Source organism: Eptatretus burgeri, chromosome 7 (assembly GCF_056783735.1).
Source record: "Eptatretus burgeri isolate ZD-2024b chromosome 7, Ebu_testis_v1, whole genome shotgun sequence".
Taxonomy (NCBI): Eukaryota; Metazoa; Chordata; class Myxini; order Myxiniformes; family Myxinidae; genus Eptatretus; species Eptatretus burgeri.
Window position 1 is genome coordinate 46,855,287 of NC_140967.1, and position 19,419 is coordinate 46,874,705.

Here is a 19,419-nt window from a genome sequence, read left to right on the forward strand (position 1 = left end):
GAAATTTCACAAGGCGGGTTTCTGGGCGCAAATTAAGAGGGCTGTGATAATCATATTTATTGTGCTGAATTGATTGATAGCATGTACATGAATATCGGCTAGTCGTGTCGGCCAGCTTTCCATCTTGAGCGAGCAGCCATGTCGCCTACCGGCTTGTACAAATGCTTCTCAGACTCAGAGAATCTCAAACACTGGGCCATGGCACCTGCCTCAAAGATTTGTGCAGTTCTAAAATTTCCTTAAAATAAACCTTGCCATAAACTTCTTGTAAACTGGTGTCGGTGATCATTGCAGATTTATACTGATACACCTGACCTGTGTTTTCATTAATTGAAATGAATTGAAATAATTAATTAATTAATTGAAATTAACCCAAAACTATACTAGGTTGGTTAAACTTTCACTCAAACTTGGTTTCTGGTGACACTACAAGCCAACAAATAGTTTAACATGTTGCTGGAGCTTTGTGGACGCTGATTGTTCATTTAAACAACACTTTGACAATGTATCATCTTCCTCTTCATTAAGGAGGGGGTGTAACAGAATGCAGACAGTGTTCCTCATCATAAATGAAACGTCACTTCCGCTTGCGCCACAGACGTGTGCATCGTCGATGCTGTTACAGCTCCATTAGTATTACTTTGCAAGTTTCTCATCCAAGAACCGCCTTCAGCCACCGTCTCTCCCAGGAAGATTTTTTTTTTTACAGAAAACGCAGAAATATTTCACATTGTTGTTTGTTTTTTTGAATATGAATTGGTGTGATGTTGATGGTGCACGCGTGATTGGGCGAATGGCCTCCTGCATCGAATTTCCTTGAGTAAATTATAAGTGGCTTATATAAGTGGTAAATTATAAAATAATTATACTTATAATTATGAGTGGTAAATTATAAAAAAAAAACGGGACAAATTATATCCTGTTCGCCAGAACTTGTCAGCTCCTGACGAAGTGTTTCGATGCGTGGCCTATCTAGAGCCTCCCGGCTCTGAAAACGCCATTTAAAGTCAAAAAAAAAAGAGGGGGAGAAGAAGAGGAATTGAGGAAGGAGAAGAATAAAAATAAGAAGTTGTGGAGTTTGAGGACTGGTGTGTAAAAAAAGGGTGGGGTGTGCGTGTGGAAATGGGGAACTAAAGGAAGATCCTGAAAGGTGGGCGGGGCCACAGTAAGTGTCCGAACATGGCGAACGTGAAGTTAGAATTCTGTGGTGCTGCGAAAGCCGTTGATCCCCGTAAACGACCTTTGGTCATTATCGGGCAGGTGAAAAACCTGAAAAGGTTGGATTGGGATGAAATGCGACCCCGCTTGGAACCACGAGTTACTGACGAGGTGAGACGGACTAAACACACACAAACACACACAGGCCATCATGTTCCGTGAACCCGGTCCTTCTCTTCCCACAGGCCCAGGGTCACTGAATGTTTGTTTTTTTCTCCTTCTTCCTCTGTTTGACCCTTTGTATCTTTCTTGACCTTTGGATCCTTGATTATTACGCGAAACATTGCGCTGTCACGACGGTCACGTGGCACCTTGGAGTCGATGAACACCTCGATGATCCTTGTCGTGATACTTGTGATACTTGTGTTGTAATATTTTTGCCTGAAGCCCGCACGTTGACCACCATTTTGGGACATTTTGATTGCCTGACCGTTGAACACCGTTGAGTTATTTTGACCGCCCGTGGATTGACCTCCTTGGGTTCTTGTTCAGAGATGTCTGGACACCGACTACCTGTAATTTGAGTGTCCGGCGACTGACCACTGTGTGGTCATTTTGAGTGCCTGGTGAATGCGTGCTGTGTGGGGCTTTTGGGGTGTGCTCAGTGATTGACGGCCTTGGGGTTATTTTGAGTGATGGTGCTGCTTGGAGATTGTGTGTGTGTGTGTGTGTGTGTGTGTGTGTGTGTGTGTGTGTGTGTGTGTGTGTGTGTGTGTGTGTGTGTGTGTGTGTGTGTGTGTGTGTGTGTGTGTGTGTGTGTGTGTGTGTGTGTGTGTGTGTGTCATGATATTTCAAAAATGTATTGGGCCCAACATGTTCTACTGGATCAGGCATTGCGTGGCGGAGGTATGCACCCTACCGAGTGCCCTTGTAGTTATGTAAGCATTTAACCGGTGTGGTATGCACATTGATTTACTTTGACTATAGCTATCGGGTGCAGCCTGTGGCTGCTGTTTGCATCACTTTCTGGGGACACGGATGTGCCTCTGATGCAGTGCCCTCTATTACCAATGCACTGGTACTCATTTTGCCTAACTCTGGAGGGTGACAGGCTGAGTCAACCCCACCCTGGTGTTAGTTCAATGCCTGCAAGGGGCTCAAACTCAAGACCCTAAGATCTTTAGCCAGCCACCTTAACCATTAAACCAACACCAGGCTTTACTTTGATTATGATGTGTGTTATACATTTTATTTGACATTAAGCTTTATTTTTTGACTGAATTATCTGCATGAACTACTGAGTGTTGTACTTACGGCGGAGTTCTGGTGGGGGTTTACTTAACAGGTATGGTTTGCGGCGGTGAACATGCTGAACCCCAACCCGACGGACAGCGTGCACCTGTTCCTGAACAGCGCCGTGGTGTGTGCCTTGCCAAGCCGAATGAGCCGACACAATGCACCCTCGGCCTCGCTCTACGCGCCTCGCCTCTTGCGCAGCAACCTTCCCGGCGCTCCCGATCAATGTGTAACGGTGCGTAACTTCCACATGGTCTCTTGCATTGCTGCAATGCACTAACTCACTCTTCGCTTTCACATAACTGAAACGCTTGCTCCTTAAAAGGAGGCAGACAGGTGCGGTAATCAATTTTTGTCCATAGTAAACCACATGCACTGCCACGGGCACAAGTAACGATCTTGATTTGTCTCCCCATGCTTGTGGGGGGGATGGTTGGTGGGGTGAGTTGTTTCATGAATTGACCAGGTACCCCCAACACGTATGCCAATTTGGAGATCAGTCGAGTCGTTTTTAGTTCGATAAGGTTGACAGACAGACTACAATTGCCAACGTTTAGAAGGATAACTTCTCTCTCAATTACGATGATTATACCAGATTGGATCATATTTCTGGTTGTGTGGATGGGTTATTTATATTTCTTTTATGTGATAAATATTATTTAACTACACCTTCCATAACAGAGACGAATTGACCTAATTGTCATGGGTTTAGGTGGTGTGCGAGCGAGAAGACGTGTTTCCCTTGGGCTGTGCCGTGGCCAGAGCATTCCCGCTGTTTTCACGACGTACCGGAGGCTCACGGTATTTATGTCGGCAAATGATTAAAATCATCATTTCGTTACGATCACATCTGGAAAATTTACAAATGAAACTCATGTATTGATGTCGTTTAAATATTTTAAATTGCAGTTTTATTTTACCACAAAAATGTCCATCGTGCTGCTCGTCTGGATAACGTTTATCTTGCGGTGTTTGCCAGAAAACCCTCTGTGTTTAATAAAAGATTTGTGGCAAATCTACCTTTAGGGTAATTTTTCCGCAAATCTTTTATTTCTACTGAGGGTTTTCTGACAAACAAATATGACGAATAATGTAGCAATAATGTACTGTACAGTTAAATACTCAGATTTTCTCCAAGAATGCTCCTTCATCTTTCAAAGTGTAAATGGCAGTTCCATATTTGATGTTATTACCTCCACCACCGAAGGTGGACGAAGGTTATATTTTCACCCCTGTCTGTTTGTCTGTGAGCAGGATATCTCAAAAGTTATGGAGGGATTTGGAGGAAATTTGGTGGACAGGTTGGGTGTGTAACAGGGACAAATTGATTCAATTTTGGTGAAGATCCAAATGTAGTTGCTGCACTCAAAGTTTTTTTTTTTTTTAAGTGATTCTTCATCACTGAGAGATGGGGCCAAGAATGATGTACTGTGGAACCCCAACATTCACAGATTCAACATTCACGCACCCCACTTATTCACAGTTTGTAAAAGGTGACCTTCTACACATGCGAACACGTGAGATGTGATTTAATTGATTTTATTTTTTTCCACCCCACCCCCCAACACTTCAGGACTGTTCTCCGATATCCACTGCCGCTGATATTAATTTAGTCTGGGAATTCTTCCATGGAAACCTGCTCTCTCTTGCACACAGATTCATCCCACCTCTTCTTCAATTATCTTCGTCATCCTCCTGAAAGCAAAGGTGTTGGCTTGGTAGTTAGGGTGGCTGGCTTGGGATGTTGTGGTCCTGCATTCGAGCTCCATTGGCCACAACACTAGGTGGGGTTGACTCAGCTTCTGTCATCCTTCCGAGTTTGGCGAAAGGAGTACCAATGTACTGGTATAGGGGCACAGCATCAGCGGCATAGTCACGCCCCACCAAAATTCTAGCTTCCTGGCAGCCAAGCTGCCATACACCTCACCACCGTCGAGTCTGGCATTTCACTCAAGCCGACTGGCAGGGTCTCCAAGCAGCCCTCAAACTTATAGACTGGTCTCCTGTCGCTACTTTCTCAAACATCAACTCATCCTGGGAATTCTTTCAAAGAAACTTGCTCTCCCTCATGTGACCACGTGTGACTTCTTTAAGGTCACACTGAGCTGAACAGAGCTGCTATCCACCAGGAGCGACTCCTTGAGGAATATCTGCCTACGAGAGATTCCGATGAGAATCGTTCTACAGAGTAACCATGAAAAATATGCCTTTGCCTCATAACGTCACCAAATGACGTCATAATGTCTCAAGCTTGACATATCCAGAAAGCACTCATCGAGGTGTTCAATTTGAGGTACGACACGATATGGTTCCTAAAACTTGAAAATTTGACCTTGGGGTCAAATATGTTTGACCTTAGGCACTAACCATGAAGGTCAAGGCCAATCGCCACCAAAAATTAATCAGCTGAGCGCCAGACCATGAAATATATTCCCATGAAGTTTGAAGACGATCCGATCAAAATTACTCAAAAAATAAGGGTTTCGTCAACTCCCCTGATTTGCGACAAAGTGACCTTGACCTTTGACCTTGACATTCAATTTTTTATGCGCTGAAAGGAACCTCCATAGGCCTCTGATATGCGAAGTTACAAAAATTTCCAATGATAACTGTGCTCTGCAGAGTGATTTATACGTGATTACAGACCCAAAAAAAAACAAACAAAAAAAACATATGAAGGTCAATGCCAATCGCCACCAAAAACTAATCAGCTGAGCGCCAGACCATGAACTATATTCCCATGAAGTTTGAAGATGATCCGATCAAAATTACTCAAAAAATAAGGGTTTCGTCGACTCCCCTGATTTGCGCCAAAGTGACCTTGACCTTTGACCTTGACCTTCAAAATTTTGTGCACTGAAAGGGACCTCTATAGGCCTCTGAAATGCGAAGTTACAAAAATTTCCGATGATAACTGTGCTCTGCAGAATTTTTTTATGCGTGATTACAAACAAACAAACAAACAAACAAACAAACAAACAACAACAAAAAACAAACATACAAGCTGACTAACATATCTTGCAAAAACTTCGTTTTGGCAAGATAACAAACCTGCTCTTCGTACTCTGAATCCTGTGGTGAGGCAGTTGCTTTATCTTGCACTCTTCTCCTGGTAGGCAAATCCAAATGAAGGCAACCTCAGGTCATTCCACAAAGCCTGCAACAAGTGTGTCTACTCCCAGCAGAGCCAGAAACCATCATCTGTCCAATCTCAAGAATGAGCTTTCAAACTTGTCTCCCTCCTCTAAATCCTTGTGGTGCCTTGTGGTGAGAAAGTTGAATGCCTCAATTCTGTGTTTGCTTCCAAATCTTGTGTCTGGAACCACTCCCTCTCTTTACCCATCAGCATCAGCTCATGTGTCCTAAAAGCTTGCTCTGCTACTCTTGCACTTCCTGTCTCTGCAATTTTCACTCTGTCATTCAGCATAAGGCCTAGGTCACATTTGCCACGGGGGCCGTGGGGTCTCCAAAATCTACGGCCACGAGCAATTATACGGCGGCTGCAGTATTTCCATGGTCACACAATGTAGCAGTCACATGTTTTTATCTTTTGGGGAGCTGCACAGCGTGTTTATAAATTGTGGAGACCGAAAACGTGGGGTTGCCGTACGGTCTTTGATTTGATGTCGCACGGTGACCTTAGGGCGCTCCTGTGGTGGCCATAGAATTTTCAAGGCAGACGCAAGGTGCCCGCAGGGCCAGAGGCGAACGTGTGGCCAAACGGACGGTATCTAATGGGTTAAATTTTTTTTTTTACCAGTTTTTTTTTTTTTTTCGGCTTGTCGAATTGCTACGGTGAACATAGAAATGAAAAGAAGTTGTAACTCCGCGTTGTAATTCCACGGCGACCTTACGACCTGTAAAATATAGCCAAACGGCGTAGGGCCACCCTCAGGCCACCGCAGAAACTCTGCGGCCGCCGCAAGTTTCTGTCAATTCAGAGGGCGTACGGCCGCCGTATCCTCGCCGTAGAGCAAATGTGACTTAGGCCTAAGTCATCTTCCATCTGCTTTAGTGCAGCAGATAACTGCAAAATACCCCAAGAATACTTCGGTTTGTGATGCAAGCATGAAATTTGGCACAAATACTCTCTTTGGTCTACTGTGTTAAAAAATGGCGCTGGCCACGAAAAAAAAAATCAAATCGAAAAAAAAAAAATCCAAACTGAGTCAGTACCCTTTCACAGTGGAAGATGGCGACCCAGAGATACTGGAGAAGTTTGTCATACTGATGTATGACAGGTCCAGCACTGCTGCCACTGTGGACGAGGCCAGGCTTCATATGTTTGCCAGAAAGCAGAGGCCTTACGAGGCCATTTCACCAACCAGAGCAGCTCAGCTCCAACACACCAGATGTGCTGCCGACCAGGCTGGTTGTGTGTGGGCCCAGGCAACCGAATGTCAGCCAGAAGCAGAGAGCCCTGCTGACTGGGGATGGCAGTGGTTTGGTGAAGAATGGCAGGTCTTCTGGACAGCCAACTCTCCCATTTCTCAAAGTTGCCAACAATTGACCAAATGCGGCTGTAGATCAGGTTGTCGTGGGAGGTGCAAGTGCTACAGACTCCATGGGTCTGAGCTGCACAACTCCATGCAGTTGTAGGTGTGAGGTCTAACCGCTTTTCACCTGTTTGAGTGGAGGGGGTGTTTATTTTATGTTATTATTTTAGCAGCGTCTCGCGTTGCGAACGCTGCTCATAGAGAGCTCGGCGTCGTCGTCGTTGTTGTTGTTGTTGTTGTTGTTGTTGTTGTTGTTGTTGTTGTTGTTGTTGTTCTTGTGAAGACAAAACCTTAATCTCTCGGACTCGGCTCTTGTATAAACAAGATCCTGATCTCCTTAAATACTGAGCACATGTACACATCCTCACATTGACGGTGCCTTTTGAGAGCGTCTATCATGAACTTTAAAATATATTTGGACATTTGCTTTAAAGTTTCGAAAAGTTCACGTTGCTATTTAAAGATTATTCCATTTATCGTATTGTAATTTCGTAAATACATTATTTATTTCATAAATACATTATGACGCGTTTTGCTAGTGGCTTAATCAAGGCACGTGACGAAATATCGGAAGTTGTTGTTTTAAAAAAAAAAAAAATGTAATTTTTATCTTGCTAAAACGAAGATCTTGTCAGCTTGAATGTTTTTTTTTTTTTGTTTGTTTTTTTTTGTCTGTAATCACGTATAAAAAATTCTGCAGAGCACAGTTATCATTGGAAATTTTTGTAACTTCGTATATCAGAGGCCTATAGAGGTCCCTTTCAGCGCACAAAATTTTGAAGGTCAAAGGTCAAGGTCACTTTGTCGCAAATCAGGGGAGTCGACGAAACCCTTATTTTTTGAGTAATTTTGATCGGATCGTCTTCAAGCTTCATGGAAATATAGTTCATGGTCTGGCGCTCAGCTGATTAATTTTTGGTGGCGATTGGCCTTGACCTTCATATGTTTGTTTTTTTTTGGTCTGTAATCACGTATAAATCACTCTGCAGAGCACAATTATCATTGGAATTTTTTGTAACTTCGCATATATCAGAGGCCGAGAGAGAGGTCCCTTTCAGCGCTTACAATTTTGAAGGTCAAGGTCACTTTGTCGCAAATCAGGGGAGTCGACGAAACCCTTATTTTTTGAGTAATTTTGATCGGATCGTCTTCAAACCTCATGGGAATATAGTTCATGGTCTGGTGCTCAGCTGATTAATTTTTGGTGGCGATTGGCATTGACCTTCATGGTTAGCGCCTAAGGTCAAACATATTTGACCCCAAGGTCAAATTTTCAAGTTTTTGGAACCATATCGTGTCGTACCTCAAATTGAACACCTCGATGAGTGCTTTCTAGATATGTCAAGCTTGAGACATTATGACGTCATTTGGTGACGTTATGAGGCAAAAGCATATTTTTCATGGTTACTCTGTAGAACGATTCTAATCGGAATCTCTCGGAGGCAGATATTCCTCAAGGAGTCGCTCCTGGTGGATAGCAGCTCTGTTCACCTCAGTGTGACCTTAAATAAGTCACACGTGGTCACCTTTTGGCAAGATACGGGTCACCCTGCGGGTGACATTGGTTTATTTTTTTTTAGCCGACAAAATGTTTAGGACGCTGCTCGTTGACACATTTGTCCTTGTTTCTTCTCAGGAAGAGAAGCCTGGTAGAAATGCTGCATGAGCATGGCCTCAGCATCTCATCTGATGATTAACCATTGATGGTTGATTTTCCCTTTGCCAAATGGGAAGAATTTTTCTGTCCATATTTGAACCATATCTGTCAAGTTAGTAAACCTTAAAAAACAAAAAAATCTTGATTTTGTTCCAAACGCTAGTTCGTGAACAATGGTTTATAGCTATTGTGGCAGCCATATTGGACTCCCATCTTTGTTTCAGCAGTATGCATGGGAATTAGGAATCTAAAACCATGTCCACCTAATTAGTTGATCCCAAAAACCTAGTTATAAGATCCAAAAATTATGAGTCTTTGTATTATGTCCTGAAATATGAGCATTGTTTTGGTTTTGCGGCAGACATCTTGGATGCCATCTTTGTTACAACCATGCTGTCATGTGTTACATTACAAAGAATAATCATGCTAAAATCTGAGACACAAAAAACTTTGGTTTACACCCTTAATGTTGTGTTTTGTTTCAAATATTTAGCTGCAGAAGAGGAATTTTCTGTGCATATGGCGGCCATCTTGAAAAATGGCTGCCACCTTGGAATTTTGCGTGGCCAGTGCCTTTTTTGAAAAAAAGTGGACCTCAAAGAGTATTTGTGCCAAATTTCATGCTTGGCAGCATCACAAACCAAAGTATTTTTGCAGTTATCTGCTGCACTACTTGGAAATCAGCCGACATCACAGCATAACATAAAAGGTGCAAAAACAGATCCCCTTATCTACAGCCCAATTACCTTACTTCCAATCATCAGTAAGGTCATGGAATCCATCATCACAGATGACATAAAAGCAATCCTTTTCTCAAACAGCTTCATCTCAGATCATCAATTCAGATTCAGACCTGGTCACTCTACCTTTGACATGCTGCTTCTACTCTCCCAACAACGGTGGAAGCCATCAATATCGGACATGAGATCAGGGCCGTCTCTCTGGAAATATCTCAAGCTTGTGATAGACAGGCATCCTGCCTTGCTCTCCAAACTGTCTGCTTATGGAATCCAAGGCCAACTCCACTCTTGGAAAACTGACTTCCTTGACCCACGTAGCCAACATGTGGCTATCGACAAAACCTTTTCATCTCTTCTGCCTGTTAAGGCTAGACTACCCCAAGGCAGTGTTCTCAGTCCTATCTTATTCCTAATCTTCAGCAATGATATCTCTGAATCTCTGGAAAATCCTCCTTATCTCTTTGCTGATGACTCCACTCTCATTCTTCTGAAAGTCATGCAGCAGCCTCTTCCCGCTCCACAGACCTTGACAAAATCACAACCTGGTCAAACACTTGGAATATGTTTTTCATTCCTGAGAAATCCCACACACTCACTTTCTTTCCAAAAGGACCGTACTGCAAATCCTCCCATCTAATTTCTCACCAACCCTCTCAAAGAGGTTCAGTCACTTCAACTCTTGGGTCTCGCTCTCAGCCATGATCTCTCTTGGGAAAGCCACATTTCAAAGTTGGCCTCCAAAGTCGACTCTGCATCCTCAGTGTGGTGCCATTTGAAGTGAGGGAAGGGAAGCATACACCAGGACGGACTTGACAAGGCACCACAAGGTTTTAGAGGAGGGAGACAAGTTTGAAAGCTCATTCTTGAGATTGGACAGATGTTGTCTGGCTCTCCTGGGAGTAGACACACTGGTTGCAGGCTTTGTGGAATGACCTGAGGTTGCCTTCATTTAGATTTGCCCTTCCAGTTGGAGAATGCAAGTTTTTATTTTAATTTTTTTTATTTTATTATTATTAGTTGTATTATTATTATTTATTTTAAGCAACTGCCTCACCACAGAATTCAGAGTACCAAGAGCAATAGGATGGATAAGATAATTGAAAAAGAGGTGGGTTGAATCTGTGCGTAGGAGAGCAGTTTTCTGTGGAAGAATTCTTAGGCTGAATTAATATCAGCAGCAGTAAATATGGAGACCATTCCTGAAGTGTTTAAAAAAAAAAATCAAAACCTATTCCCCCTTTTCCCATTGAAACAATGCCCCGACATTCGTGGATTTGACATTCGTGGCATTTTCCTTAACCCTACCTCCCCCCCCCCCCCGCAAATGTTGGGGTCTTACAGTATCGCGTGATATCTCAAAAGGTTATGGACGGATAAGGACGAAACTTGGTGGATAAGTTGGGTGTGTGACAAGGACGAATTGATTTGACTTTGGAAAAGATCTGGATCTGAGAATTTTTTTTAATTTTTCAGTGATTCTTCACCATTGAGAGATGGGGTCAAAAATTATGCATAGCATGATATTTCAAAAGGTGGACAAAACCTGGTGGATGAGTTGTGTAGCTGAGAACAAGCTGATTCGATTTTGGTTCAGGTTCAGGTTCAGGTTCAGGTCCAGATCCAGATTGTCAGTGGGGTACAAAACGTAAACTGTTCAACTTGACAGAGGTATCTGCCCTACCGAGTACTATTCTTGTATTGTACTCTATAATAAGGAAAGGTCAGGTTCATGAAACTAATTGCTAGGCTCTGTCAGTGTGGTTTTCTTTATAATTTTTTTTTATTTTTTATTCTGATATTGATATATCGCTGGCCTCATCCGATGGGGGCTGGTTTCAGATGTGGAATGAAAAGGAGGGGGAGTTTGAAGGGGATGTTGTGAAGTGGGGGTTTGGAGGCGAAAGGACAAGGGTTGGTGTTTGAGGTATCGGTATCACTATTGCGGATTGCCATACTGGTAATCGACCCATGCTTTCTAATGCTTCAGTCACATTTGGCTCGGCGGCGATAGGGTTTAAAAAAATCTACGGCCACTAGCAATTATAGGGTGGCCGCAGTATTTCCACGGTCACACAATGTAGCAGTCACATATGTTTTTAATTTTTTGGGTAGCTGCACGGGGTATTTAGAAATTGTGGAGACTGAAAACGTGGGGGTGCCGTACAGTCTTTGATTTGATGTCGCACGGTGACCTTAGGACGTCCCTGCGGCGGCCATAGAATTTTCAAGGCAGACGCAAGGTAGCCTCAAGGTGCCCGCAAGGCGACCGCAGGGGGGCCCTAAGGTGAACGTGGAAATAGTGTGGCTGCCGTAATTTTTTGGGGGTTGGCAAAATTCATTTTTCATTGATAAGAGCCTACGAAAAACGCACGAATAACGCAAGCCCACCGTACGCCCTACGTACGGTCGACATGGAACACATCAACATCATGGCTACGGCTTGTCGAATTGCTACGACCAACCTCGAAATGAAAAAAGTTATAACTCCGCGCTATAATTCCACGGAGACCCCTACGGCCTGTAAAAGATAGCCATACACCCTGGGGCCACCCTGAGGCCACCTCAGAAACTGCGGCCGCCGCACGTTTCTGTCAATTCAAGGGGGGTGGGGTACGGCCGCCGTATCCTCGCCGTAGAGCAAATGTGACTGAAGCATTAAGCACACTCAATTCAAATACAATAACCAATTGCTTTAAAAACAGCCACGATGGCAAATATTAAAACCTGATTGCTTGTTCGGTGCTCAGGTGCCGAGGATTAAAAGTTAAAACCTACTGTACCTCCCTCCTGCTACGTCGTAACATCATATGTTCCACTGTTCCAAGTGTAGACAAGTGCATCAAATTATTTTATGTCACGTATGTTATTTAAGGATTGTAAACACCTCTTTGTTTTGTTGGTGATATACCGATATTTTTGTGAATATACCATGTTTGTTTGTTTTTCCTGGTATTCCGGTACATTAAAAATTTCATTACCAGTATATTGATATGTATAAAAATTATACCCTATTCATCGGAGATATCATGCATGGGGGTTTATAATAACAAGGCAGAGCTTTATGGTCACAACAAATACCCTGTTCTGTGAACTTTTTATTGGCTCCTTGTACAAATGATTTTTGTCTCATTTTTATTTTGGACAAAATGTACTTTCTTTCCTTCATTCTGAGGTCGGCAGGTCTTCGTACAATGAGCCGTGCCACGTCACTGTAGAATTCATCCTTGTGGATCAGTCCAATCAGCCTCTCGAAGCTGAGGCTCTGGAGGTGAGGGCTCATGTCAAACAGTTGTTGATTTGCTCAAGAAGTTGCTGTTCATCGTTGGTTCTCTTACTCGCTCTTTGGTTGTGCGACTGGTGCTGATGGTACGATATGATGAGTGAAAATTCAGGTCAACCATTTGATCGTTGTCTGCTTTTATCACATGACCATTTTCAGTCCAATGTTTTCATTGTTCCACCAATTGCATATTGTATGATGTTGTACATGCATTTTGTGCACCTAATTACTGATGATTTGACCTCCTGAATGCTGTTTCACTTTGTATTAACTGTGCTCCTTCATTCTTATCAGTGCCTTACGACGATGGCCGAAAGCATCCGTCTGGCAGCTCGGATCGTAGACACCCCCTGCAATGAGATGAACACGGAAAATTTTCTTGATGTAAGTTTAGTTTCTTTTGAAGAAGTGTGGCCCTTTTGAGTTGACACGTCTGCTTTGAGCAATGTTGAAAGGACCTTGGTGGCTTGCTTGTGACCTTCCAGACCTCTAAAACCCATACTTTACTTTGCTCTGCCATGTCTGTGCAGGAGTTAAAAGCTGTGGGTGACGAATTGGACATTATACCCACAGTTGTGCGGGGAGAAGAGTTGAACAAGAAGGGATTTGGAGGTAGGTGTGTTTAATGCATTGAAGATAAATCATGCAGTAGGTTGAGAGGCAGCTGGTTAAGGCAATGAAGATAAATCCTCAGGTACCATTAAAAATATGTTGAACCTTATAAATGAAGGACATTGGTAAATCCAGGTGGCCAATTTGGCCAAATAATAGACCTATTCCCTTAACATGCAGAGATGCACCCAGAGGTACATAACAATCTGCCTGCCATTATACATCTTGCTACAATATCCAGGGATATACGGAGTAGGAAGGGCAGCAAGCCACCCTCCAATGCTGGCAGTGCTGAGCCATAGCCCTCCTGGTGCTACGCAGACCATTGCTTGGGTGGGCAAAGGAATCGTGTACGATACAGGCGGTCTCAGCATCAAGGGGAAGGTGTGAATGATTGCAACAAATATTGATGGAGATGTGTAAATGCTGCTTGCTAAAATATTCTTCCTCATCCCATTTGCTTTTTCAACCTTTATCTTTTCCTCCTTTTTCAACAAAAAATATTACTCTGCTTTTTCACCCCCTCTGCCCTTTGCCTTCCTAGACCGTCATGCCCGGCATGAAGAGAGACTGTGGTGGAGCTGCTGCAATCTTGGGAGCCTTCAGGGCAGCTGTCAAACGGGTGTTTTATTTATTTATTTATTTATTTTTTTTCTTTAGTAACTTTTCTATTGGCATTTAGAATGTTAATTTTTGCGACTTTGTCATTACCATTAAAGCAACAGCTTCTTCTTCTTTCTTTGTTTCTTTTTATTTTATTTTAATTTTTGTTGCAATTTTTGGTGTCCATAAAAATGTGTAATCCAATGACAGCTTCTCACTTGTTTTTTTTTAATATTCCAGAATGTAAATCCTTCCACAATCCCATCCACTTCCCTGACAGGGTTTCAGGGACAACTTGCATGCTGTCTTCTGCCTGGCGGAGAATGCTGTGGGCCCCAATGCCACACGTCCTGACGACATACACCAGCTGTACTCCGGAAAGTGAGCGCCAATGGCCCAGAACCACTCGTGAGGACTCGTTGTACAGGACAGGAGCTCCCGTTTAACGAACCTGCTGTTTATGGCTGGAGGTAGTAATAAGTGGCCTTGAAAGCTGGAGCAACTAAGGACGGTTTTTATTCCTATACAAGGTCTAGGGTCATTGAAGAGTGAGGTGAAAGAGTAAAAAGGGAAGAAGTTGACAGTGGGGAAATGGGGTGAAATTTGAGGAAATAAGCATCAAATGTCACCCCATAAGTCTGAGGGATGCAGTAAGTTTGCTTTCTGGAGGAGCCAGAAATGGTCAGAGGGCTGAGAGAGCACGGGGAACTAGATCGAAGAAAAGCGATAAAAACAACAAACAAAAAATTAAAACAAAATTTAAAAAAGCCCCACAACCTGTCTCCCAAGAGAGCAACATGACTTGTTCTTCGGTCTCATTGCAAGAGACGCCAATAATGTTGAGAGCTTTGGATCCATATATTGAAGGTGAGAAATATGTGATTATGGGGCAACAGTTCATCAGGGAAAGCAGTAGGTACGGACAAAGGCCTTGTCGACTGATGGTTCTGATTTTTCAAGGAATCACTTTGAACGATGGATGATGCGCAGTCTTCAGCTAACTTTGGATGCGAGATTTATGATGTGCTCAGCCAGGAGAGGTCATGGGTGGTGGTGAGGCCTCAAGATCGAATCTCCTCTTTCCAGAGTGACAGATCAAGACTGAGATTTGGCAATGTTGAAAGACGTGTTCTATTTATCAGACCAGCATCTTATCAATTCCAGATTGGCAGAGAGTGACACAGCTGCTGCTGCCTGTCATGAAGATTCATCTGTAAAAAGGAAGAGGGGTTTTTCCAAAACATTGGGGAGATTGTTTATACAGATGAGAAACACCACTGGGTCCAAGATACTGCTTTGGAGAACCCCAGCCTCCATTTAGAGCGAAGAGAAGAGGGTTCCATTCATAGCAAATCATCGGCCACGTGAGTGGAGAAAGTCAAAAACCCAGGTGTGAAGAAAGCCTCGTCTGCCACAGGCAGAGCTTGGCAAACAGATCAGTTTGCTAGATTATCTCGAATGCCCAAGATGTATCTCGTGAGACTCCTGATCTATTGTTTGACATTTAGGGCCTCTATCCATGGCTAAGAGAGAAGCAGCACATGTCCCGAGTTGAATGACTGGCCCGGTATCCAAAGCGATAGTCAGAGATCAGGCTGTTTGAAACAGAAAAGATGTCAGCAGCAATGATGGATTCCATGGCTTTGCTCTTAATTGGAAGTAAACTTACTGATGTGTCATTGAGAGGATGTTTTTGCACCATTCTTGTAGATGGGAGTTACATTTTTATGGTTTCCAGGCAGATGTGAGATGGCCAAAGGAGGACAAGCTGAAAAGAGCCGACAAAGGAGAGAAGCAAGAGCGGCAGAGCAGGATTTGACAAGGTGATGCTGTCTGAGCCTGTCGCTGCACCACAGCTGAGGCTGGACAAAGCTTTCTGCACTGTTTCAGTTGAGGACAATGTCCATTAAACTATGGGTATGAGGAGTTAAACATGAGCGGGACAGAGTGGAATGTTTTGGGTACACAAGCTTTGGAGGCAAAGACCGAGTGAAGACATTGTGCCTTTCTTTGCTCAAGAAGAGTATACGGTGATGCCATTTGAGGTGACGGAGGGAACTGAGAGGGAGCATGCACCTGAGATGGACTTCACAAGGCACCAGTATGACTGAGGAAGGAGATTGGTTGGAAAGTTCAGCCTTGAGATTTAGGATGTAGGCAGGAGCAACTCTTATAATTTGTCATAACAACAATAATAATGACTCCATTAACTATTATTGTTTGACCTGCTCTTGTCCATGTTCCATCTTGGAGTTTCATTTTAATCAAAATTTCCCTGTATTTTAAAACGTGCACTTTTGTTGAATTATGTGGATAGAAAAGGTTAGTCAATGAGCTGCATTTCTTGCACTTTTATCATCACCAAATGTTTTTGACATAAACCAGCATTATTGGGATGGGCTGCATGCAGAACTGTGGAGATAAACAACACTGATGCTGAGGGCCGTCTTGTACTGGCCGACGGAGTTGTTTACGCCAGCAAGGACCTCAAAGCTGACATCGTGCTGGATATGGCAACACTAACTGGAGCACAGGTCAGGATATAATATCTGGGATGGAGAATTTAAATATTACATTTTGCGCAGGACTGGCAGAATAGCTTGGAGGTATGTGCACTTGCCTTTGAGATGTCTAGTTTGGGTTAGAAACTGTCACTTTGCTGTTTCTCATGCAGGGTGATGCATCATTGAGTGCCGTCCATTGGAAACACGTTTGCCAGTACTGGTGTTGGGGGGACCTTAGAGTAAAGAGTAGGAGAGTTATTTCTGGTGTCTTGAACAAATTTAAAGTTCCTGCCAACTTTGGTCATTTGTTGGGCTTGGCCAGCTGCTCATGAAAGATTTGGGTCAAAAATGTTCCCCGGGTGACACCATAAGAAGGTGGCATAATCAAGGCCGTTAAGCAATTCGTAGATTTGATTAAGTACTTGCTGGTGGATTGCAATGAAACTGTACACTCAAACAGGGCATCTCAACTGGAAAGTTCCACGCAGCAATTCTGACCAATAATGAGGAGTGGGAGTCTGCAGCGGTAAAAGTTGGCCGAAAAAGTGGTGATCTCGTCCACCCACTGGTCTACTGTCCCGAGATTCATTTTGGTGAATTCTCCTCCTCGTTAGCTGACATGAAAAACTCCGTGGCGGTGAGAAACTCAAGTCGTATCATTGCGTACAATAAATTGTTATGCAATTATTATTGTCATCTGAAATATATTTTGTCAAAGAAATTGCACATCACGATTTTGCAAAATGCTCCATTAATCCCCCTCTTCCCCCTTCCCTCCCAACAATTTTTTTTATTGGATTTTATTTGATTCCCTGGTTTTATACAATTGGGGTGTTTTAAAAGTTGTCTGCGGTCGTTGATTCACCAAAAGTGTATTGACTGGTGCAATTCTGACTGGCAGGATCGTGGAAATGCACAGAGCTCCTGTGCTGGCCTCTTTGTAATGGCGCACCTGGGTTTTGAGTGGCCTGGGGTCTGGATCCACTTGGATATGGCTTCACCTGTACATGCTGTGAGTGAGATGGGGACAATTTTCCATTCAATCGTCATGTGTCGTCGTTAAAAAGATATGCAGAATGATCTTTCACCATCTTTGTAGATGCCCAAAAAGCAAGGCTTAGGTCCAGGGATTCGACCACAGAGTGATCTTCATCTGGGATTGGGCAGCTATCATTCACATGTGTCGCCTTATCACAGGCGATTATGAAAATGTTGCGTCTATCAATCTGTATATGTCAACCCTCCCCCCTACCCTCTCCACCTTTGGAGGGTACTTTGTTTCCAGTGCATGATACCTGTACAGTTCTGGATCGACACCACTCGGTGGCTGAAATGCCAAACCTGAATCTTGCTTTCTTGGCACCTTTTTATATTAGTTAGTAATGCCATAAAAAAATTTTTGTAGTCATTGAATCTCCAGCAATGCATTATGGAATGTTGCTTGTATGTCTTTTGGAGTGCAGGGTGAGAGGGCAACAGGGTATGGTGTAGCACTACTGCTCGCGCTGTTTGGACGTGCCTGCTCAGATGCCCTTCTGCAGTTTGTTTCTCCTTTGGGGCTCGAGGAAGAGGAGGAGCCCCTGCTGGATGGGGATGGAGGTGTTGGCACAAACAAACGAAGGCGCCTTGTTTGAGGATAACAATTCAAAGGATATTAAAGATCCTGCGAGTGCAAATCTCTCAAGATAGAGAGCAGAGTGACACAAGGTAAAGCTGATATTTCAACACCGCCCTGTCAGCCTACACAGTGGAGCAGATGGTTATTTTATTGATCAGATTTCTACTTTTAGCATGGTCTTGCACAAATACTGTTGTTTTAGAATACTTTTGCTATTGCATGGTGAGGTGCAGGTGGGTTTGCTGTAGCAGTTACCATTTGTCTATTGAGCCTCTCAGAAATGATGCTTCAGTACAAGTCACTCATGTACACCTGGTTTCTCACGCGTGCCTGATTTGGTATATTTGGCTGTTTATGATGACTGGAGGTTGAATAAAATGAGTTTGCCCATTATTGGAATGTATAATGAACTGAGGTGGAAGAAATGGAATTTCCAGTTTTAAAATGAGATTACAGAAATGGTCATTTGGGAAGTTTTGCAGGAAAAGTGACTTTTCCCTTCTCTTCAAGAACTTATCTTCACTGATATTGAAAACTAAGAAATCCACAGTCTCGGTGATAATTCTTACATTGGCAAAACTTATGAACTGGATGCTTTAAAAAAAAAAAAAATTCTAAAGTGTAAAACAATGCATTCTTCATTACTTCCACCGCTGAAGGTGGACAGAGGTTATGTTTTCACTACTGTTTGTCTGTGAGCAGGATATCTTAAAAAGGTATGGATGGATTCGGATGAAATTTGGTGGACAGGTTGGTTGTGGAATGAGGACAAATTGATGAGATTTTGGTAAAGATCTGGACATTTGAAGAAATTTTTTAAGTGATTCTTCCCCATTGAGAGATTGGGCCAAAACGATATGTAGAACCATGTTTCAAAAAGTTATGACAAAACTTGGTGATGAGTTGGGTCGGTGACGAGAACGAGCCTTTGGATTTTGATTAAGATCCGGGCTATCGGTGGGATACAAAACGTCAACTGTTCATCCTTGTGAAGGTAGGCACTTTACCGAGTGCTATTCAAGTTATCTGTGAGTCCATTTATTTACTGCTGTGAGTGTATAAAATGCACTTTCAAAGCTGTTTTGGGGAATGTTTGAATGTGTGCTTTCAGCAGTACACCATCTTTATTAAAGGTGTTTTGACTGATATAACAGAAGAGAACAAGTGGAGATTGGACAAGTCTGGAGACTGCGATGGTTCACGAGCAATGTACACTGTTCGCCTTTTTTATTTTTTTTACCTTCGAGAGGACGCCACGGGCAAACTGGCGGGAATCGGGGAAAAACGTAAATGATGAAAGTTGTAGAAATCGAAGAGCACTACAAATCGAACACGAATTGCGAAATCCAAGACGTAGTTCGCCTTTTTTATGGCGGGAATCGTGAAAGACGTAAATGCTGAAAGTTGGAGTACTCGAAGAGCACGACTTGCATACCAACTTTCATTCGAATCATT

The 19,419-nt window shown here is 43.1% G+C and overlaps 1 protein-coding gene across 1 annotated transcript; it reads left to right on the plus strand.

Moving 5' to 3' along the window:
- Positions 1 to 1,131: 1,131 nt before the first annotated feature.
- On the plus strand, positions 1,132 to 18,357 carry NPEPL1 (aminopeptidase like 1). The gene is made up of 13 exons (XM_085888353.1): positions 1,132 to 1,329; positions 2,504 to 2,689; positions 3,167 to 3,255; positions 12,528 to 12,615; positions 12,922 to 13,011; positions 13,158 to 13,239; positions 13,481 to 13,623; positions 13,784 to 13,861; positions 14,123 to 14,223; positions 16,253 to 16,376; positions 16,807 to 16,983; positions 17,248 to 17,358; positions 17,810 to 18,357. Exons 1-13 carry the CDS (start codon positions 1,180 to 1,182, stop codon positions 17,978 to 17,980), a joined length of 1,590 nt encoding a protein of 529 aa, XP_085744479.1. The 5' UTR covers positions 1,132 to 1,179; the 3' UTR covers positions 17,981 to 18,357.
- Positions 18,358 to 19,419: the final 1,062 nt, after the last annotated feature.